Source organism: Peromyscus maniculatus, chromosome 6 (genome assembly GCF_049852395.1).
Source record: "Peromyscus maniculatus bairdii isolate BWxNUB_F1_BW_parent chromosome 6, HU_Pman_BW_mat_3.1, whole genome shotgun sequence".
NCBI classification, from domain to species: domain Eukaryota; kingdom Metazoa; phylum Chordata; class Mammalia; order Rodentia; family Cricetidae; genus Peromyscus; species Peromyscus maniculatus.
In genome coordinates, this window is record NC_134857.1 from 126,039,958 (window position 1) to 126,054,751 (window position 14,794).

At 46.2% G+C, this 14,794-nt stretch overlaps 1 protein-coding gene across 1 annotated transcript in view; it reads left to right on the top strand.

Annotated features, from left to right (window-relative positions):
• Positions 1–14,794, top strand: part of Lpar3 (lysophosphatidic acid receptor 3) — a 70,153-nt gene that overhangs the window by 9,216 nt on the left and 46,143 nt on the right. The window contains exon 2 of the mRNA XM_006984733.4: positions 12,264–13,020. Within this exon, the coding sequence (XP_006984795.1) occupies positions 12,285–13,020 (736 nt within the window). The 5' untranslated portion in view covers positions 12,264–12,284. The remainder of the gene's footprint in view (positions 1–12,263; positions 13,021–14,794) is intronic.

Sequence of the window (14,794 nt, forward strand, 5' to 3'; positions counted from 1 at the left end):
GTCCCTGATCGTTGTTAGGCTGTAGCACTGGCCACCTTCTCTAATCTACTTCAAACACCAGTGCTAAAATGTTCTCCCCTTTCTTGTTTTGGCTGATGAACCTGTCCTACCATGGAGGAGGAGAACTGAGAGAAACTGATTACAGCTCAGAACACCCAGGGACAGGGCCTGCAAATACTGAGCAGGAATTAGGAGATCTCCCAGCAGTGGAGTGAACTGTGAAACTGGCCTTCCAGAGTTGGACCATGATGCTCTGTGAGCACCTCTACAGTGAGTTGGGAAATGTAGGGTCCATGACAAAGGACAGATAAGAGCCTTTTCAGGTCAAGCCATGGCTTCCTTTCCAATACAATGCCTGTGTTCCTTTTGCTTCTAGTGAATTCTATATGCTAGTTACCACATGTGAATTCCATTCTGGATCAGTTTCTCAAGCGTTCCTGTTTTCTGGCTCTGATGCTTACCCTGTCTCTCCCATCTTTCCATCAGCGTCTACTTGGATGTTTTCTGAGATGCAGACAGGGAGGGAGGATGCACCTTGACTCTTATCTATTATGAGCTCTCCTCCCCTCATCCCACTGGAGCATCTGCGAGGCCTTGGGAATGACCATGAATACTTCATGGAAATTCATACTCTTGAGGTTAGAGAAGCAGTTATGCTTTCCGATGCTCTGAGGCCCTCAGTTTCTAGACACTTTCTGTTCCTTTCTACCTTTGCTGACACTTCTCACCTGAGATCATCTCTCTCTGGTAGTGCATTACTAAAAGCTACAAGGAGCAGCCAACACTTCCTCAAGCTCTGGTTCTTTCTAATCCTTCACCAGGAGCCACAGGCAAGGATGTCACACATGCAGTGACTTGAATAAAACAGAAGTCTATCTTTTTGTCTTGTTCAAGGCCATTCAGTACTGTGGTGAGTTCAGACTCCAAGCGTCCTTTCTTCCTCTTTATGTGGCATCCGTTGGGACATTGCTTATCAAATCTGCTTGGGAAAAGGAGGTAATGTGCTTACCTAGCATTTGCAGGGCCCTGGGTTCAGGTACAAATAAATATATTAAGAAGAATAAAGAAAAGAAAGTGTTTCTGCCGAAGATCAGTGTATTTTCAGAGACAACTCCACTCCTGCATTTTTATCTTGTGGCAAAGTCAAATTGCTGTAACGATTTCTAAGTATTTATTCTTAACTTCTGTATTTATTATTTCCTTTATAATGGTCCATGGCTGTGTTCATCTGTGCTGTTCCAGGGCTTTCTCCTTGCTTCTGTGTTTACTGCTGGGCAAACAGGTGAGGAAGAACATAAAGGAACACATGGCTGCTCAGTGTTTTAGTGTTGATTGTGTAGAGAACATTTCATTTATTCTATATGGCCACCTCAGCTGCAAGGAAGCTGGAATATGGAGCATCAAGATATTTAGGGGATGGGATACAGAGCTATAGCATTGCAAGAAAATAAGCATAGACTGGGGAGATAGAGTGTTTGTCTGCATTCATGAAGACCTGAGTTTGATCCCAGAACCCACTTAAAAAGTCAGGTGTAGCACTGTGTACATGGTGAGAGAAGAGATGGAGACATGTGGGTCCCTGGAGCTCACTGTCCAACTAGCCTTGCCTATTTGGTAGACTTCTAGGCCAATGAGAGTCCCTGTTTGAAACAATATGTGGAGAGATTCCTGAGGAATGATACTCTAGATTGTCTTCATATACATGCACTTGCACATAAACACATACATCATACACACTCGCAAGAAAGAAAAACAAAGCATTAAGTATTAAGAAAAGCAACCTAATACTTAGCTAAAGCTAAATAATAATTCAAAGAGCCAATTGCAAGAGAATTCACAGAGTAATATACAGTTACGGGTGATGAGTGAGGTCAGTGTCACATTATGCAGAGCTCAGCTTCTTAGAAGTGGAGAATAGGGTCCTGCTAAACCTTTAGGGAAGCCTGACGGTTAGGAGCACATTGTATGGTGAGGCTAATAATGAGAAGTTCAAGTGAGAAGCTGAGATCCATTCTCAGGAGAAGTCCAGAAAGCAAACACCCAGGTTGGAAACTACGTTAGGATCCACAAGGTTATGCCAGATTGCTAGACAAGGGCAAGTCCAAAGTCATGGGGCCCTGTCACAACTGGGACGCTTATTAAAGTCATGTCTGAAAGTGTCTCTCCCAGGAGCTTCTAAACCCCGTCAAGATGATGATCAAGACAAACTGGTATCTGCATAGTAGATTTCATTTGAGCAATAAACTTTTTTAAGTGATTATTACTTGTTTTATTTTACATTTGTGGGTGTTTTGCCTGCCTGCATGTCTGTTCACCACATACACCACATGTCTCTGTACACCATGTGTAACACCCACAGATGTCAGAGGAGGGTATCAGATCTGCTGGAACTGGAGTTACAGATGGGTGTGAACCACGATGTGGGTGCTGGGAATTCGACTCAGGTCCTCTGAAAGCACAGCCAGTGCTCTTAACTGGTGAGCCATCCCTCCAGCTCGGGCAATAATCTCTTAATGGAAGAGAGTGCAGAAGGAAAAGAAGAGACTAAGAATCGAGTCCAAGATGGCCTCTAGTTCAAGGCTGGTGGGAGAACAGAAGAGATAACATGGAGCACAAAGTGGGAAACCCAGGGGAGTCCAGTCACAGGTCAAGGACGGGAGTGCCAAGTAGTGACCATCCATTGTCAGCTTCAGCCCAGGAAAGGAGGGCTAGAAACAGGACTTGGGAATTTTTCAGATTGAGTGCATTAAAAATTATGTGCCCATTACCAACCAGATTCTATGTTTGTATTTCTAAAAAGTGGGAGGCATAAGGACACCAGCTCTGCTTATGACAAATTCAGACATGGGGTTAGACAAGTGAATAGTTAGCGGGTATATTGAAGGCCTTAGCAAGTGTGCTGTGTATTCCTCAGCCAATCTTTTACATAACGACCTGCATGTCTTCTAATTATGTGATGCTCAGGCATCATTCACCACAGAATCATTAGGCTTCCGTCTTCTCTCCTCCAATAAACCAGCAGACACACACACCACAACTAAGCATTTGTTGAACATCTGCTACTTGACACTGTACTGAGATTTAAGGACACAGATAACGTTCATGTCCTAAAACACAACCTGATGGTAAAGGCAGACACATGGGCAGAAAATGATTACACTGTGTAGTATCTAAGGAGTTCTTGACACACAGCTGAAGAGAGTCTGGATCTAGAAACTAAAAAGCCACTGTAGGAGAATCAACACTCTGAGCTGCAGAGATGGTACAGTCGGTAAAGGAGCTTGCCTTGCAAGCGTAAGAATCTGAGTTCTGCCCCAAGACTCCACGTGAAAATGTGCATAGTGGCATGTCCTTGTAATCCAAGCACTGGCCGAGCACCACACAAGAGACCCTTGGGAATCACTGGCTATCCATCCCAGTTTAATTGGTAAGTTCCAGGCCAAGAAGAGACCTCCCCTTAAAGGAGGTAGATGGTGTTTCTGGGGCTGACCCTTGAGGTTGTCCATCAGCTGCCACATGCGTGTGTGCACAGGAAAAGTGGTAATAGGAGTCAAAGGGGCAATTGGCAGGGAATGAATTCCTGGGAACTGGTAAGGAATGATATGGCGTCTCTGACCCAGAAACTGCAAGAGATAGTTAACGCTCCCTCCCCAGGCACCAGCCAAGAGGAAGGAGAAGGCAAGGGTACCCCATGAGAGGGCTGCCCAGTAGTGACGGAGCCAGCACACTCACAGCAACCTGGGAAGAAGGCGGCAGGAAGTCACCATGGCCACCTGCCTCCATCTCCTACAGCCCAACCGGTGCCTTGTTGCCAGGGCAGGCAGGAGTTGGGAAGGAGGCAAGAAGGATGCGGAGCAGGAGCTTCCCTGTCCGGGTGAGCTCACTGCCAGGCCTCTCTGGGATGTGAAGCACCAGTCGGGGCTGTCTCCCACAGCAGGGCATGGCCTTGACATTTTCCTTTCTGTGCAGAGACTGAGGGTGAGCTCAGGTGGGCATGCCCTGAAGAAGCAAGAAACAGTCTCCGCAGTCCACCAGTGCCCTGCCCCTGGATGCTGAGGGAGACGGTTTAGAACAGGCCCTGCAGAGCAAGGGACCCCCAAGCACCCTTCTGGGGACTAGAGGCAGGCCACAGGAAGGAATGTGGTGTACAGCTAGATAACAACCAAAAAGTTTGGACCGCAAGGTTTCCTGTTGCCGAGTGTCAAGGCAGCAACGTGAAACTTTTCAAGATACCTTTTATAGACACGATTTCTTTGGTCAAATGTATTTCCTTCCACACTTTTAACGTTTGTATCCTCAACTCCTTTGAGCAGTAAAGCTACTGAAATGTGATTATACAGTGATCTAAAGATTGTCATAGGAATTTGTATATAAATAATACTAATTTTAAACCTTTGACTAGCATTTTTTGATGAGGGTCAAAGGTCAAAATGTATCTCCTTAGCTTAGTGAATTAGACGTGGATTACAATTTTATAATGAAGTAAACACAATTAAAGATTTACTTTACATTTGGATAAACGAAGTCAGGGAATTTGTTGATCACATAAAATCCGTGTGTTATTCTCTCTCTACTGTGTTTCCACCGCTGCCTTCCTGTTTAATCAAGGGGCTTAAGACAGTCTTCAGCCCTCAGGAACATCCGGGAAACAATGCCTTTGATTACAGCTGTTTATTAAACAAGCCCCAGGGTAGAAGCTGTGGTGTATCCCACACGCTATAAGTCCACCCACTCCCTAGGGAGAGATGGCGGTAGGTGAACTTGCTGACCTGTCTCCTGCTGCCCTCCCTGCCTAAAGGGCTTCGCAATGTGATCTAACACAATAACCCGTTTGTTCTGCTAAGCCTGGCCTGCAGTTTGTCCTGAATACCGCCATCTCCCAGTTAGTGATGACTTGGGAACGTCAATTTCTGGGCGGGGGTGGGGGAGGGGGCACACATGTGAAGGCCAGAGGATAAACGCCAGTGTCATCCTTAGTGTCCTCTACCTCTTAGGGGAGACAGGTCTCTTATTAGCCTGGAGCTAACCCCTGAAGCCAGGCTGGGTGGCCGGTGAGTACCAAGGATCTTCCTGCTTCCTCCTCCCCGGCACTGGGATTACAAGCACGTACCACTGCACCTGACATTTTTATTACTACAGGAGTTCTGGAATCAAACTCTATGCTTGCAAGCACTTCACTGAGTCATTCCCTTTGGCTCCAGTGTCTCATTTTATTGGGGATTTCCCCAGTCACACCAAGTAAGCATTGGCTGGTCCTCTGTGTGGCCCCTCCCTGGGAACCTTACTGTCTGTGCAGAAGATATCGGGGTGGGGGCGGGGAGCTGCTGGTGAGGAACACAGGCTCTGCATCTGAGTGTTTTGGGGGGCCCTAGTTGAAGATTCATTCTGAATAACAGAGGTGAGGTGTTCAGCCTTCTGGAGAGAAAAGATGGATGTCCATAATGAGGCAAGCACCCCTGAAGTAAATGCACACCAGCTTTATATAAGATTATCGGTGGCTTCTCTTATCCCATTACCAACAAGATCGGCTTATGTATAAGCTGTAGCAAATCGCTACTTCCCTGTTCATTTTACCAATTTGTTTTGAAGTTATCATAAATGTAATGGAGTTGGTAACCTACCCCTTGTCTCTAATTTTTAAAAATATTTAGGTATAGTGCCATTTAAATTTGTGGAAAAGTGGAGCACACAGTGAGTGTCCTGGTTCGTATCCCCCTACACAGTAGCTGCCATTGTTAAATCCCAAGTCCATGCAGCACATTTGCTATAATTAGTGAGCTGACACAGACACGTTGTTACTATTAAAATGCTTGTTTTATTCAGCTCTCCTCAGCCTTCGTGATATACACTTGTAGATGAATTTCTAAGTGGTCTTATTAAATAAAAACAAACCCAGGGCCAGGTATTGGGGTGAACACTGAAAGGTCAGAGAAACAGAACCAGCCACAGCTAACCTCACCTCACCAATTCCTCAGCTGATCCTGTTTCCTCAGACTGGAAGCCTCTGAGTCCTCATCCAGAATGAGTCTCAGCTGAACTGCTGCTCAAAAGCCTAAAAGCTTAACCAGCTCTAGTTCCTGGTCCTCACACCTTATATACCTTTCTGCTTCCTGCCATCACTTCCTGGGATTAAAGGCGTGAGTCACCATGCCTGGCTGTTTTCAATGTGGCTTTGGAATGCTAGGATTAAAGGCGTGTGTGTCACCATTTTCTGGCCTCTGTATCTAGTGGCTGTTCTGTTCTCTGATCTCGGGTAAGTTTATTAGTGTGCACAACATATTGGGGAACACAACATCACCACACACACTCTGTTCCGTTGCCAAGCTCCTTAGCTATGACAGTGGCACAGGGTCTTCTCTGCTTGAGATTTCTCTGCTGTTTTTTTTTTTTTTTTTTTTTTTCATTGTTGTTGTTTGTTTTACAAGATGAGCAGAGTGTGGGGCTGCTTCAGAAGGTCTTGGAGTAAATTGTTATTTCTAACACACGGTTTCAGGAGTTAGATGATCAACGGGGCTTCAGACTGCTGACATTGACTTTGGTCATCTGACTGAAATGACGTTTGCTCAGTTTCTCAAGTGAAGAGTCACGGCTTTCTCCATGTCTGTGTCTGCATTTGGACAGGAAGTCATTGAAAGGAGCTCGCTAGTTAGCGCTGCAAGCACTGGACCTCGAGCTTCCCTTCTTAACAATAGAATATCGTGTGATTCAGTAGGGATTTGTCTGCTGGGGAGATCCGTCACTTCATTCCGACTGATTGTTTTATTCAGAACTCAGCCCTGGATGTGCATGGTGCATGTTGGATTGCAATTCCACCCGACTTTGTGGTGTGGCTTCGATGGGTCCAGCTTTGACAACTGGCTCTTTCTCTTTTGAAGTTAGGTTCAAAGAGGACCCTCCTCTCTGAGGTCTACACTCGCAGGGAGCTTCTGTGGTGGGATTGCTCCTCAGACCACCCAGAACTTGTCTGCTCTGGTGAAGCCGCATTCAAGAGCAGCAGACACCATCCTCACACCTCTGCCGGCGGGCTCGGGTGCCAAGTTAAGCCAGGAAAATGAATGAGTTGTGACACTCAAATTAGAGAGCATGATGTGGGGGAAGAAAGTGGAAAGGGTCAGTATGGTTAGAAGGTTAGAGTCACAAGGCATGGGTGTCTTAGGGCTCTTCACTTAAGTTTGTATTTAATAAGCATCTACGGAGACCATGTGTGTGTTGGGCACTCTTCCAGGGTCCAGGGGTGTGTCATAACAACACAAAATGTATGCCTTCCTAAATGTAGCTTCTTGCTGGAGAGAGCAGCCTCCAGGACCCCAACTAGATTGTCAGATGGTGAGAAATGCTGCAAATCACAGGGCAGGGTGAAAGGCCCGAGTGCAGCCTGTTGCCTGTTTCCCCTTAGAGGGCCACGAGGAAGAGGTGTCTGATGGAGTGATGTTTGCGCAGGAATGAGGCAGAAATGTGAGTCCTGGGGGTACGTGAGGAAAGAGGTGGATGTAGAGATGGAATGGAAGGTGCAGAAGCTTAGGCGGCGATGGCTAAAGTGAACTCCAGGGATTATAGGTGCTTTTCAATCATTCCTGCTGTCCTTCTTGGCCATGAACATGACTGACTGAACCCAGTGAGCAGACCTGAGACTCCGCAGGCATTCCTGAGTCAGCAACTACGCTGAGCTTCCCCTCCCACCAAGATGAGGTTACCAGCTGGGAGAGGGTGGTTCTGCGTTCCTGGACCACAGCAAGAGAAAATACCGACAGCAGCCGTCACCCTTCTCTTGCACCCGTGTCCTTCAGGAAGAGGGGCAGGTCACTGAAAAGCCAGGCAGTGACTTGTCTCTGAAGACGTAGCTGGAAATAAAGGCCCCTTGAGTGGTTTTCTGATGACTTCATTTCCATAATTGTTTCCACATTCCAAGTCGCCTGATTATCTTTTTTCCTTCAGAGAAACAAGTTGGGGAGGATGTAAATGAACGCTTTGCTCGTCAGGTTTTCATTTGGGTTCTGCATATAGACTTCCCAAACCGCTGTTTTATGAAGTCTTACATTACTGGCGTTCGAAGTTGTGGTCATCACTCCAAGGTTTAGTTAGCATCTCCTGTGTCTGGGTCAGAACTACTAAACCTTCTAAAACCTTCCGTATAAACACAAACATCAGCCCAGATGTGGGAGAAGTTAAGAGTCAGCACGTCAGTGTGACTGTACTGCTTCACATGTACTGTAAAAACTGAACATTTTCAGGGGGAAAGGAAGATCTCCCCCACCCCACCTCAGGCTATTTTAAAAGAGGAATGAGGGGACCAAAGGCTGTTCAGAGTGTCCATCTGTGTTTTATACTGCGGGGCAGTCTTTGAACGTGATTTGATCAAATCATCTGTTTTTCAGGAATGTGGCCATTACCAAACATCTCACTAGAGTTCACAGTTCTGCCTGGTGTTGGCTTTGCCTAAGGAGGGGAAGCACAGCGCAGTGTGGGTTTATGGGATAGCTACCCGAATAGAGTCAACTCCCTCTCCGCCTTGTGGCCTTTACAGCGCTGTGTTCCCTCTTCTGCAAAATGGCAGCACATCATTGTTGGGAAGATGAAATCAAGTGATCCATGTAAAATGCTTAGTCTAGCACTTGGCCCCGGGGTGCACACTTAATATTAGTAATTAAATTAGACTAGAGCAGAGAGATTAACTCACTGGGAACACGGAGTTAATAAGTGATGAAACTCCCCGGTTTTGCTTAGTGGCTGTTGTGTAAGTCAGCAAAGCTGCTTAACTCCGGACTTTTCATTTTAGGGGAGTGGGACATAGCAGAGGGCAAAGGTCACTCGTTCGATTATCAGATCCACCACTGTCAGGGTCCCTGCTCTGTTGGAGCAGGATGGTCTGGGATGGGAGTTGGACACCAGTGTTTCTATATCAACATGGAAGAAAAGCCTAGACGTTGAGTGGTCTACAAGGTATCTGCACAAGTGCTGAAACGTGACCCTCACACGTCCAAAGTGATGGCAAGTTGAATTGCTCACCAGTGTCTTGCAGAGCACACTGGAGGCTAAGAGTGAAATGGCACATTAATTTTTCTTTGAAATCACAGAATCATGTTGTAAGGGCTGAGAGAGGTCAAGAAATGCTAAGTTGGCCATTAGTTATAAACTGGCTAGGATTTTTGGTGATTTCCAGCTTAGAAATTACAGTAACATATCTGCCCTGGGAACCATCAGTATGCCTGGTAGCAAATGTAGAAGACAGGGTGAGGTGGCAGGAAGTCTCATGGGCGAGTTGGTGAGGGCTGGATCCAGCTGCATCAGCTGTCAGTGTGGAAAGTCTTAGGGGGGTGTGAAGTTTTTATACAAAAATCACCGAAAGTTTGTTCTCTGGGAAACCCTCAAGTGAGCTGAGCTGGTGTGGGTCAGCTGAGTACACGCAGGTCTCCCAGGCTTTGCCTTTGAACCGTAAGCTGATTTTTCGATTGATGTACAATTGAAAACAGAATGGACACAGAATCCATGAACTCTTGTTTAAAAGTCTTTCAACACCGGTGGTGGTGGCGGCAGCGGCGGCACACTACTTTAATCCCAGCACTTGGGAGGCAGAGGCAGGCGGATCTTTGAGTTTGAAGTCAGCCTGCTCTACAGCATGAGTTCCAGCACAGCCAGGGCTACACAACTTCATGGCATGATTTGCACTTACTGCTTGATCGTCCATATTGGTTTGTTTGTTTGTTTGGTTTTTGGTTTTTTGCTTTAAACTAATTCATGGTATGAACTGTGTTATTCCCATTCTGTTTCTCCCAGATGTAGAATCTTGTGCAGGGGAAGAGAGCTGCTTAGTGAAAATTTTGCTAATCATAGTTTCCCTGTGACAGCTCAACATTTTTAAGACAAAAATGACTCCTTGAAAAATAACAATTTTTCAAAAAAAAAATTCAGGAATATACAGCTTAATTCTTATGGAAGAAAAGTAGAATTTGAAGATTTTTGAAGGATCAGTCATCAAGGCCTTAGTGCCTCACACAATCACGGACTTGACCAAAGGAAACAACCCAAACTAAAAATCTAACATCTCTTTAACAAAATAAGAACAACATCTGAATTCTAACATTCTACATAATATTTCTAATAAATCACTCAGGAGTAATATTACATTTAAATTAGAAAAATGTTTTTCTTAACTATCAAGAGTCTATAACAAAACAAAATCTGTAAATCATTTTTAATTAGCAAAAGAAAACAGTGTAATTATATCATTAAAAGTTCTCATGTGGCATTTGGGTCAATTCCTGTGGCTAGAACCAAAGTAGCTTGAACTAGGTCTGTACACAGTTGATTTCTTACAATTCTGGAGTTGGGAAGTCCAAGATCTACAATCGAGGCACCATCATTGGTGTCTGGGGAAGGCTGAGTCTGATCTACAAATGGAGCTTTGCTGTATGTAGCTCCTCAAACGGTGGAATGACGGAAGCGAATCCCAAACGGTCTTTCATGGGGCGGAGTCCACTGATGAGGCAGAGTGATTCTGCCTCCACAGTGAGGTCCAGACTGATCTGGGATGACACAGCAGACCATTCACAGAATGAGCTCCTCAGGTTGTCCTGAATCTGTATATAATTTTAGCATCGTTGAACACTTAATTTTCTCCTTGAGTAATTAATTGAATTCCACTAATTAATATTTTCTTTACACCTTCCTATGGTGCTAGTAGACTTAGAAATACAATCACTTTCAAGCATTTTGACATGATCTGTAGAAACCGTCAGACAGTGATATCCTCTACCTCATTCTGAAAACCATAAATTACTCCTATAGTTGGCCATGTATATAAAGATTAATTGCTTATAAAGGTCAAACACTGGGAAAAACCTCACTGTCCAAATCTAGGCGTTAGTTAAGTAAGACATGTAACAGGATGTAAAAAAGCTGTTAAAATTACGAAATTTGTTTAAGTATATCAAGTGAGCATTTTATCTCACAATGACAAAGCAAATATTTAATTTACTTTAAGATATCATTATACAATTAAAATATAAATTGAGAAGCAGACTAAGATAGAGCTGTGCTTTATACTACTTAAAATCATTGTCTAGGCTGATAATCTCTACTCTGGTGTGGTATCAGATTCCAGAATCTACAGGAAGTTTCAAAATTTGGGATTTCTTCTATATTTTCCCTGTTACACAGACTTCATTCCAAAAGATAGACAGCTCAACTCTCAGGTCTGCTGAGCCTGTGGTTCAGTAAATAAACCCCAGCCTCGTTTTTTGTGGGGGATTTGATAGCCTTTCCAACCGGAAGTTAGAATCTTGGCTTCAACTCCATTGGTTTTTGAAATGTCATACTCAGTCTTCTATTGAGAGGGACCAGTGTCATCCCTGCAAGCCTGATACCACAGTTCGGTGTCCCCTTCCACACACGTCTTGAGGACTTGCTAAATGAGTCTAGTTTTTGCATTGGGTTGGATATCTGCACAAACCCTACATGTCAATGGCACCTGTAAAGACCTTGTCCTCAATCACCCGTGGGTTGGAGAGTCTCCTGGGAAGTGACCGACTTGAAGTGATTGGAATGGAAAACCGAGCGTACATATTTACATTGGTACCATTAGAATGGGTGACTATGAGGAAGAAGCGAACAAGAAGGTTAGGGAGCGGTGTGAGACCAAAGTCTCCCTCCCTACACCATATGCTTAATAAGTGATTGTAACTGCAGCCTGAAACTAAATGATGCTGATAGAATGATCGAGATTGGAGTTGGAGGTGTGGAAAGTGATCTCTTGGAGGAGGCATTTGGCCCTGGAAGAGTAATTCAGTAGCATTATCTTGGCGAGAATATGCCTGGCATTACAAGCCTGCTTTTGATTACTGAGCAGAACTCATGAATAAGAAATGGCCTGGATGCTACCAGCAGAAAACACCCATTAATGATTTGTGCTATGTTGTTGCTGTCGCTGGTGCAGAGTGGAAGTTGTAGGACAGCACATTTGACATATTGATGCCTCCTTGATCGTCCATTCATTTACTAGCCAGCTGTTCGATTACCCATCGTGAGCAGGCGGAGCCTCTGGATCCCGGTATGAATAAAGGAAACACGGGCGCTCCCTTCCTCAACGTCCAGCTCACCCTGGGAGACCGCTTGCATGCAGGCGATGCACTGTGGTAGGAGTCAGGAGGGAATGTACAGGCACAGGGGCGTTTACAGTGAGACCCGGGAGACTGAAAGGCGTCTCCTGGAGGAGGGGTGTCCTGGTGTCACTGAGTGACGCGTGTCTTCTTCTCCTTCCTTCCCAGGATGTGCAGCTCTTCTCCACGATGAATGAGTGTCACTACGACAAGCGGATGGACTTCTTTTACAACAAGAGTAACGCGGACACGGCCGACGAGTGGACGGGGACAAAGCTTGTCATCGTCCTGTGCGTCGGGACATTTTTCTGCCTCTTTATCTTCTTTTCTAACTCCCTGGTCATCGCAGCAGTGATCACAAACAGGAAGTTCCACTTTCCCTTCTACTACCTGCTGGCGAACTTAGCTGCCGCAGACTTCTTTGCTGGAATCGCCTACGTATTTCTGATGTTTAACACCGGCCCCGTGTCCAAAACTTTGACTGTCAACCGCTGGTTTCTCCGACAGGGCCTCCTGGACGCAAGCCTGACTGCCTCTCTGGCCAACTTGCTGGTTATTGCGGTGGAAAGGCACATGTCAATCATGAGGATGCGGGTCCACAGCAATTTGACCAAAAAGAGGGTGACGCTGCTCATTCTGTTGGTGTGGGCCATTGCCATCTTCATGGGGGCGGTCCCCACACTGGGCTGGAATTGCATCTGCAACATCTCTGCCTGCTCTTCCCTGGCCCCCATCTACAGCAGGAGTTACCTCATTTTCTGGACCGTGTCAAACCTCTTGGCCTTCTTCATCATGGTGGTGGTGTATGTGCGCATCTACATGTACGTCAAGAGGAAAACCAACGTGTTGTCTCCACACACGAGCGGCTCCATCAGCCGCCGGAGGGCTCCCATGAAGCTAATGAAGACGGTGATGACTGTCTTAGGTAAGAGGAGCCAAATAGCCAGTATTCCCATCCAAGCTGCCATTCGCTACGGGATGCCCACTGTGTGCAAGGCCCTCACTGTGCGATCAGGAGGCGGCAGTGAAGGGATAAGACAAATTCCCACTCACAGGGCTTAAATTCTCATAGCAGTGAGAAAATAAGTCTTCTGACAGGGCAAACAACACCAGCAGGACCTAGAAGATCAGTCTTGTACTAAAAAAATGTAGCAAGGAAGCAAACTAGATGCCGCGCAGGTGTAGCCTGTGATTTTCAAAGGCGTGTGAGGGACCACATGCTTTGGAGCAGAGCTGCAAAGTAAGGAAGGGACAGCCTGATAGCTGAGACATGTCACCAGACGGAAGATGAAGAGTGTGTGTGTGGGGGGGGGAGGGGGGGGTAGAAGGACGTGAGGTCAGATAGCTGTCGGACAGGATGGCCCACTCAGGTTAGGTAGGACCATGTATTTGTAAGGACTTTGGTGTTTCTGAGTGAGGTGAGGAGTGACTGGAAGGGTTTGGACCAAATATTGACACGTCTGTCTTTTAGGCTCTCTCTCTCCTGCGGCTGTAGGAGGGCGCTGAGTGAGATAAGTGCAGAAGCAGAAACATAAGGGGCATTCTGGGACTTGGGAGTGTTCACAGGAGCCAGAGCATCATCGGAGGTGATGACCAGATTGTCAATGTTGAAGGGACTTTCCAGGCTCAGGACTATAAACCTAGTAGTTGGGTGGCTGAGGCAGGAGGACAGCATAGAGGTCAATCCCAGCTGAGCAGAGAGTGATGCCCTCCCTCAGAAAGGAGGTGTGTGTGGAGCAATGATAGAATGTGTGTTGATGGTGAGAGGAGCAGGGGAAGGGGGGGCATATTATTAACGAGATCAGAAAGCCTAAAGGGGAGGAGCTACGGGGAGGGTCAGGAGCTTGGATTCAGACACGTTCAGTTTAAGATCCTTTCAGACATCCATGCAGAGTGTAGGTCTTGCGCTCACAGGACGAGGCCTGAATCAGGGATTCGGGCTTTTGTTCCAGGCTGATAGACATTTGAGAGACTCTGCAGGAGGAAATGGTCTAAAGCCGCCTGCCCACTTCACCGTGAAAGTGGATGTGAGTGTGGTGAAGAAGAGAATCGAGGGAAGCCCCTCCATGGAAGGGATGGCCAGCAGAGGGGCCCAGAAAGTGCCTGGGAAATTAAGGCAGCCTGGAGGCAAGAAAGGGCAACCCAGGGCAGCGAGTCTAGATGGAGGTTTCTCATCCAAAACACTCAGGAACAGAGGAGTTCTAACTGTGTGACTGCGGTTCACACTGAACAGAAAAGTTTTACAGATTTTGGAATATTTTGGCCATGTTGGGAAACACGGAGTGTATGTGGTGTGGATGGAAACCATCACAATGTCTCTAGGACTCGGGGGTCAGCAGACACCGAGCAACATGGTTCAAAGCCAAGGCCTGTTTATACACATCTGTACAGTGCACCGAGTGCTGCCCTGCGGTGGTGGTGGTGGTTCTAATGAGTGTTGACGTAGTCAATCCTCTCGGCGGCAGCTCTGTGAGACTGCTGCTTCAGTTATCCTGCCATGACCGGGTAAAGAAGCCACGTGTAGGGTCTAAGCAATGTGCCCTAAATCATTTCCCTGTTGGTCGTGGAGCTAAGGCCTCGAGAATGTACATATGTGCTGTCATAGTCTGTACTGAGAGAGAGAGAGAGAGAGAATGTGTGTCTGTGTCCTGTGTGTGTCTTTCTGTGTGTCTGTGTCTATGTATTTGTGTTTATCTGTG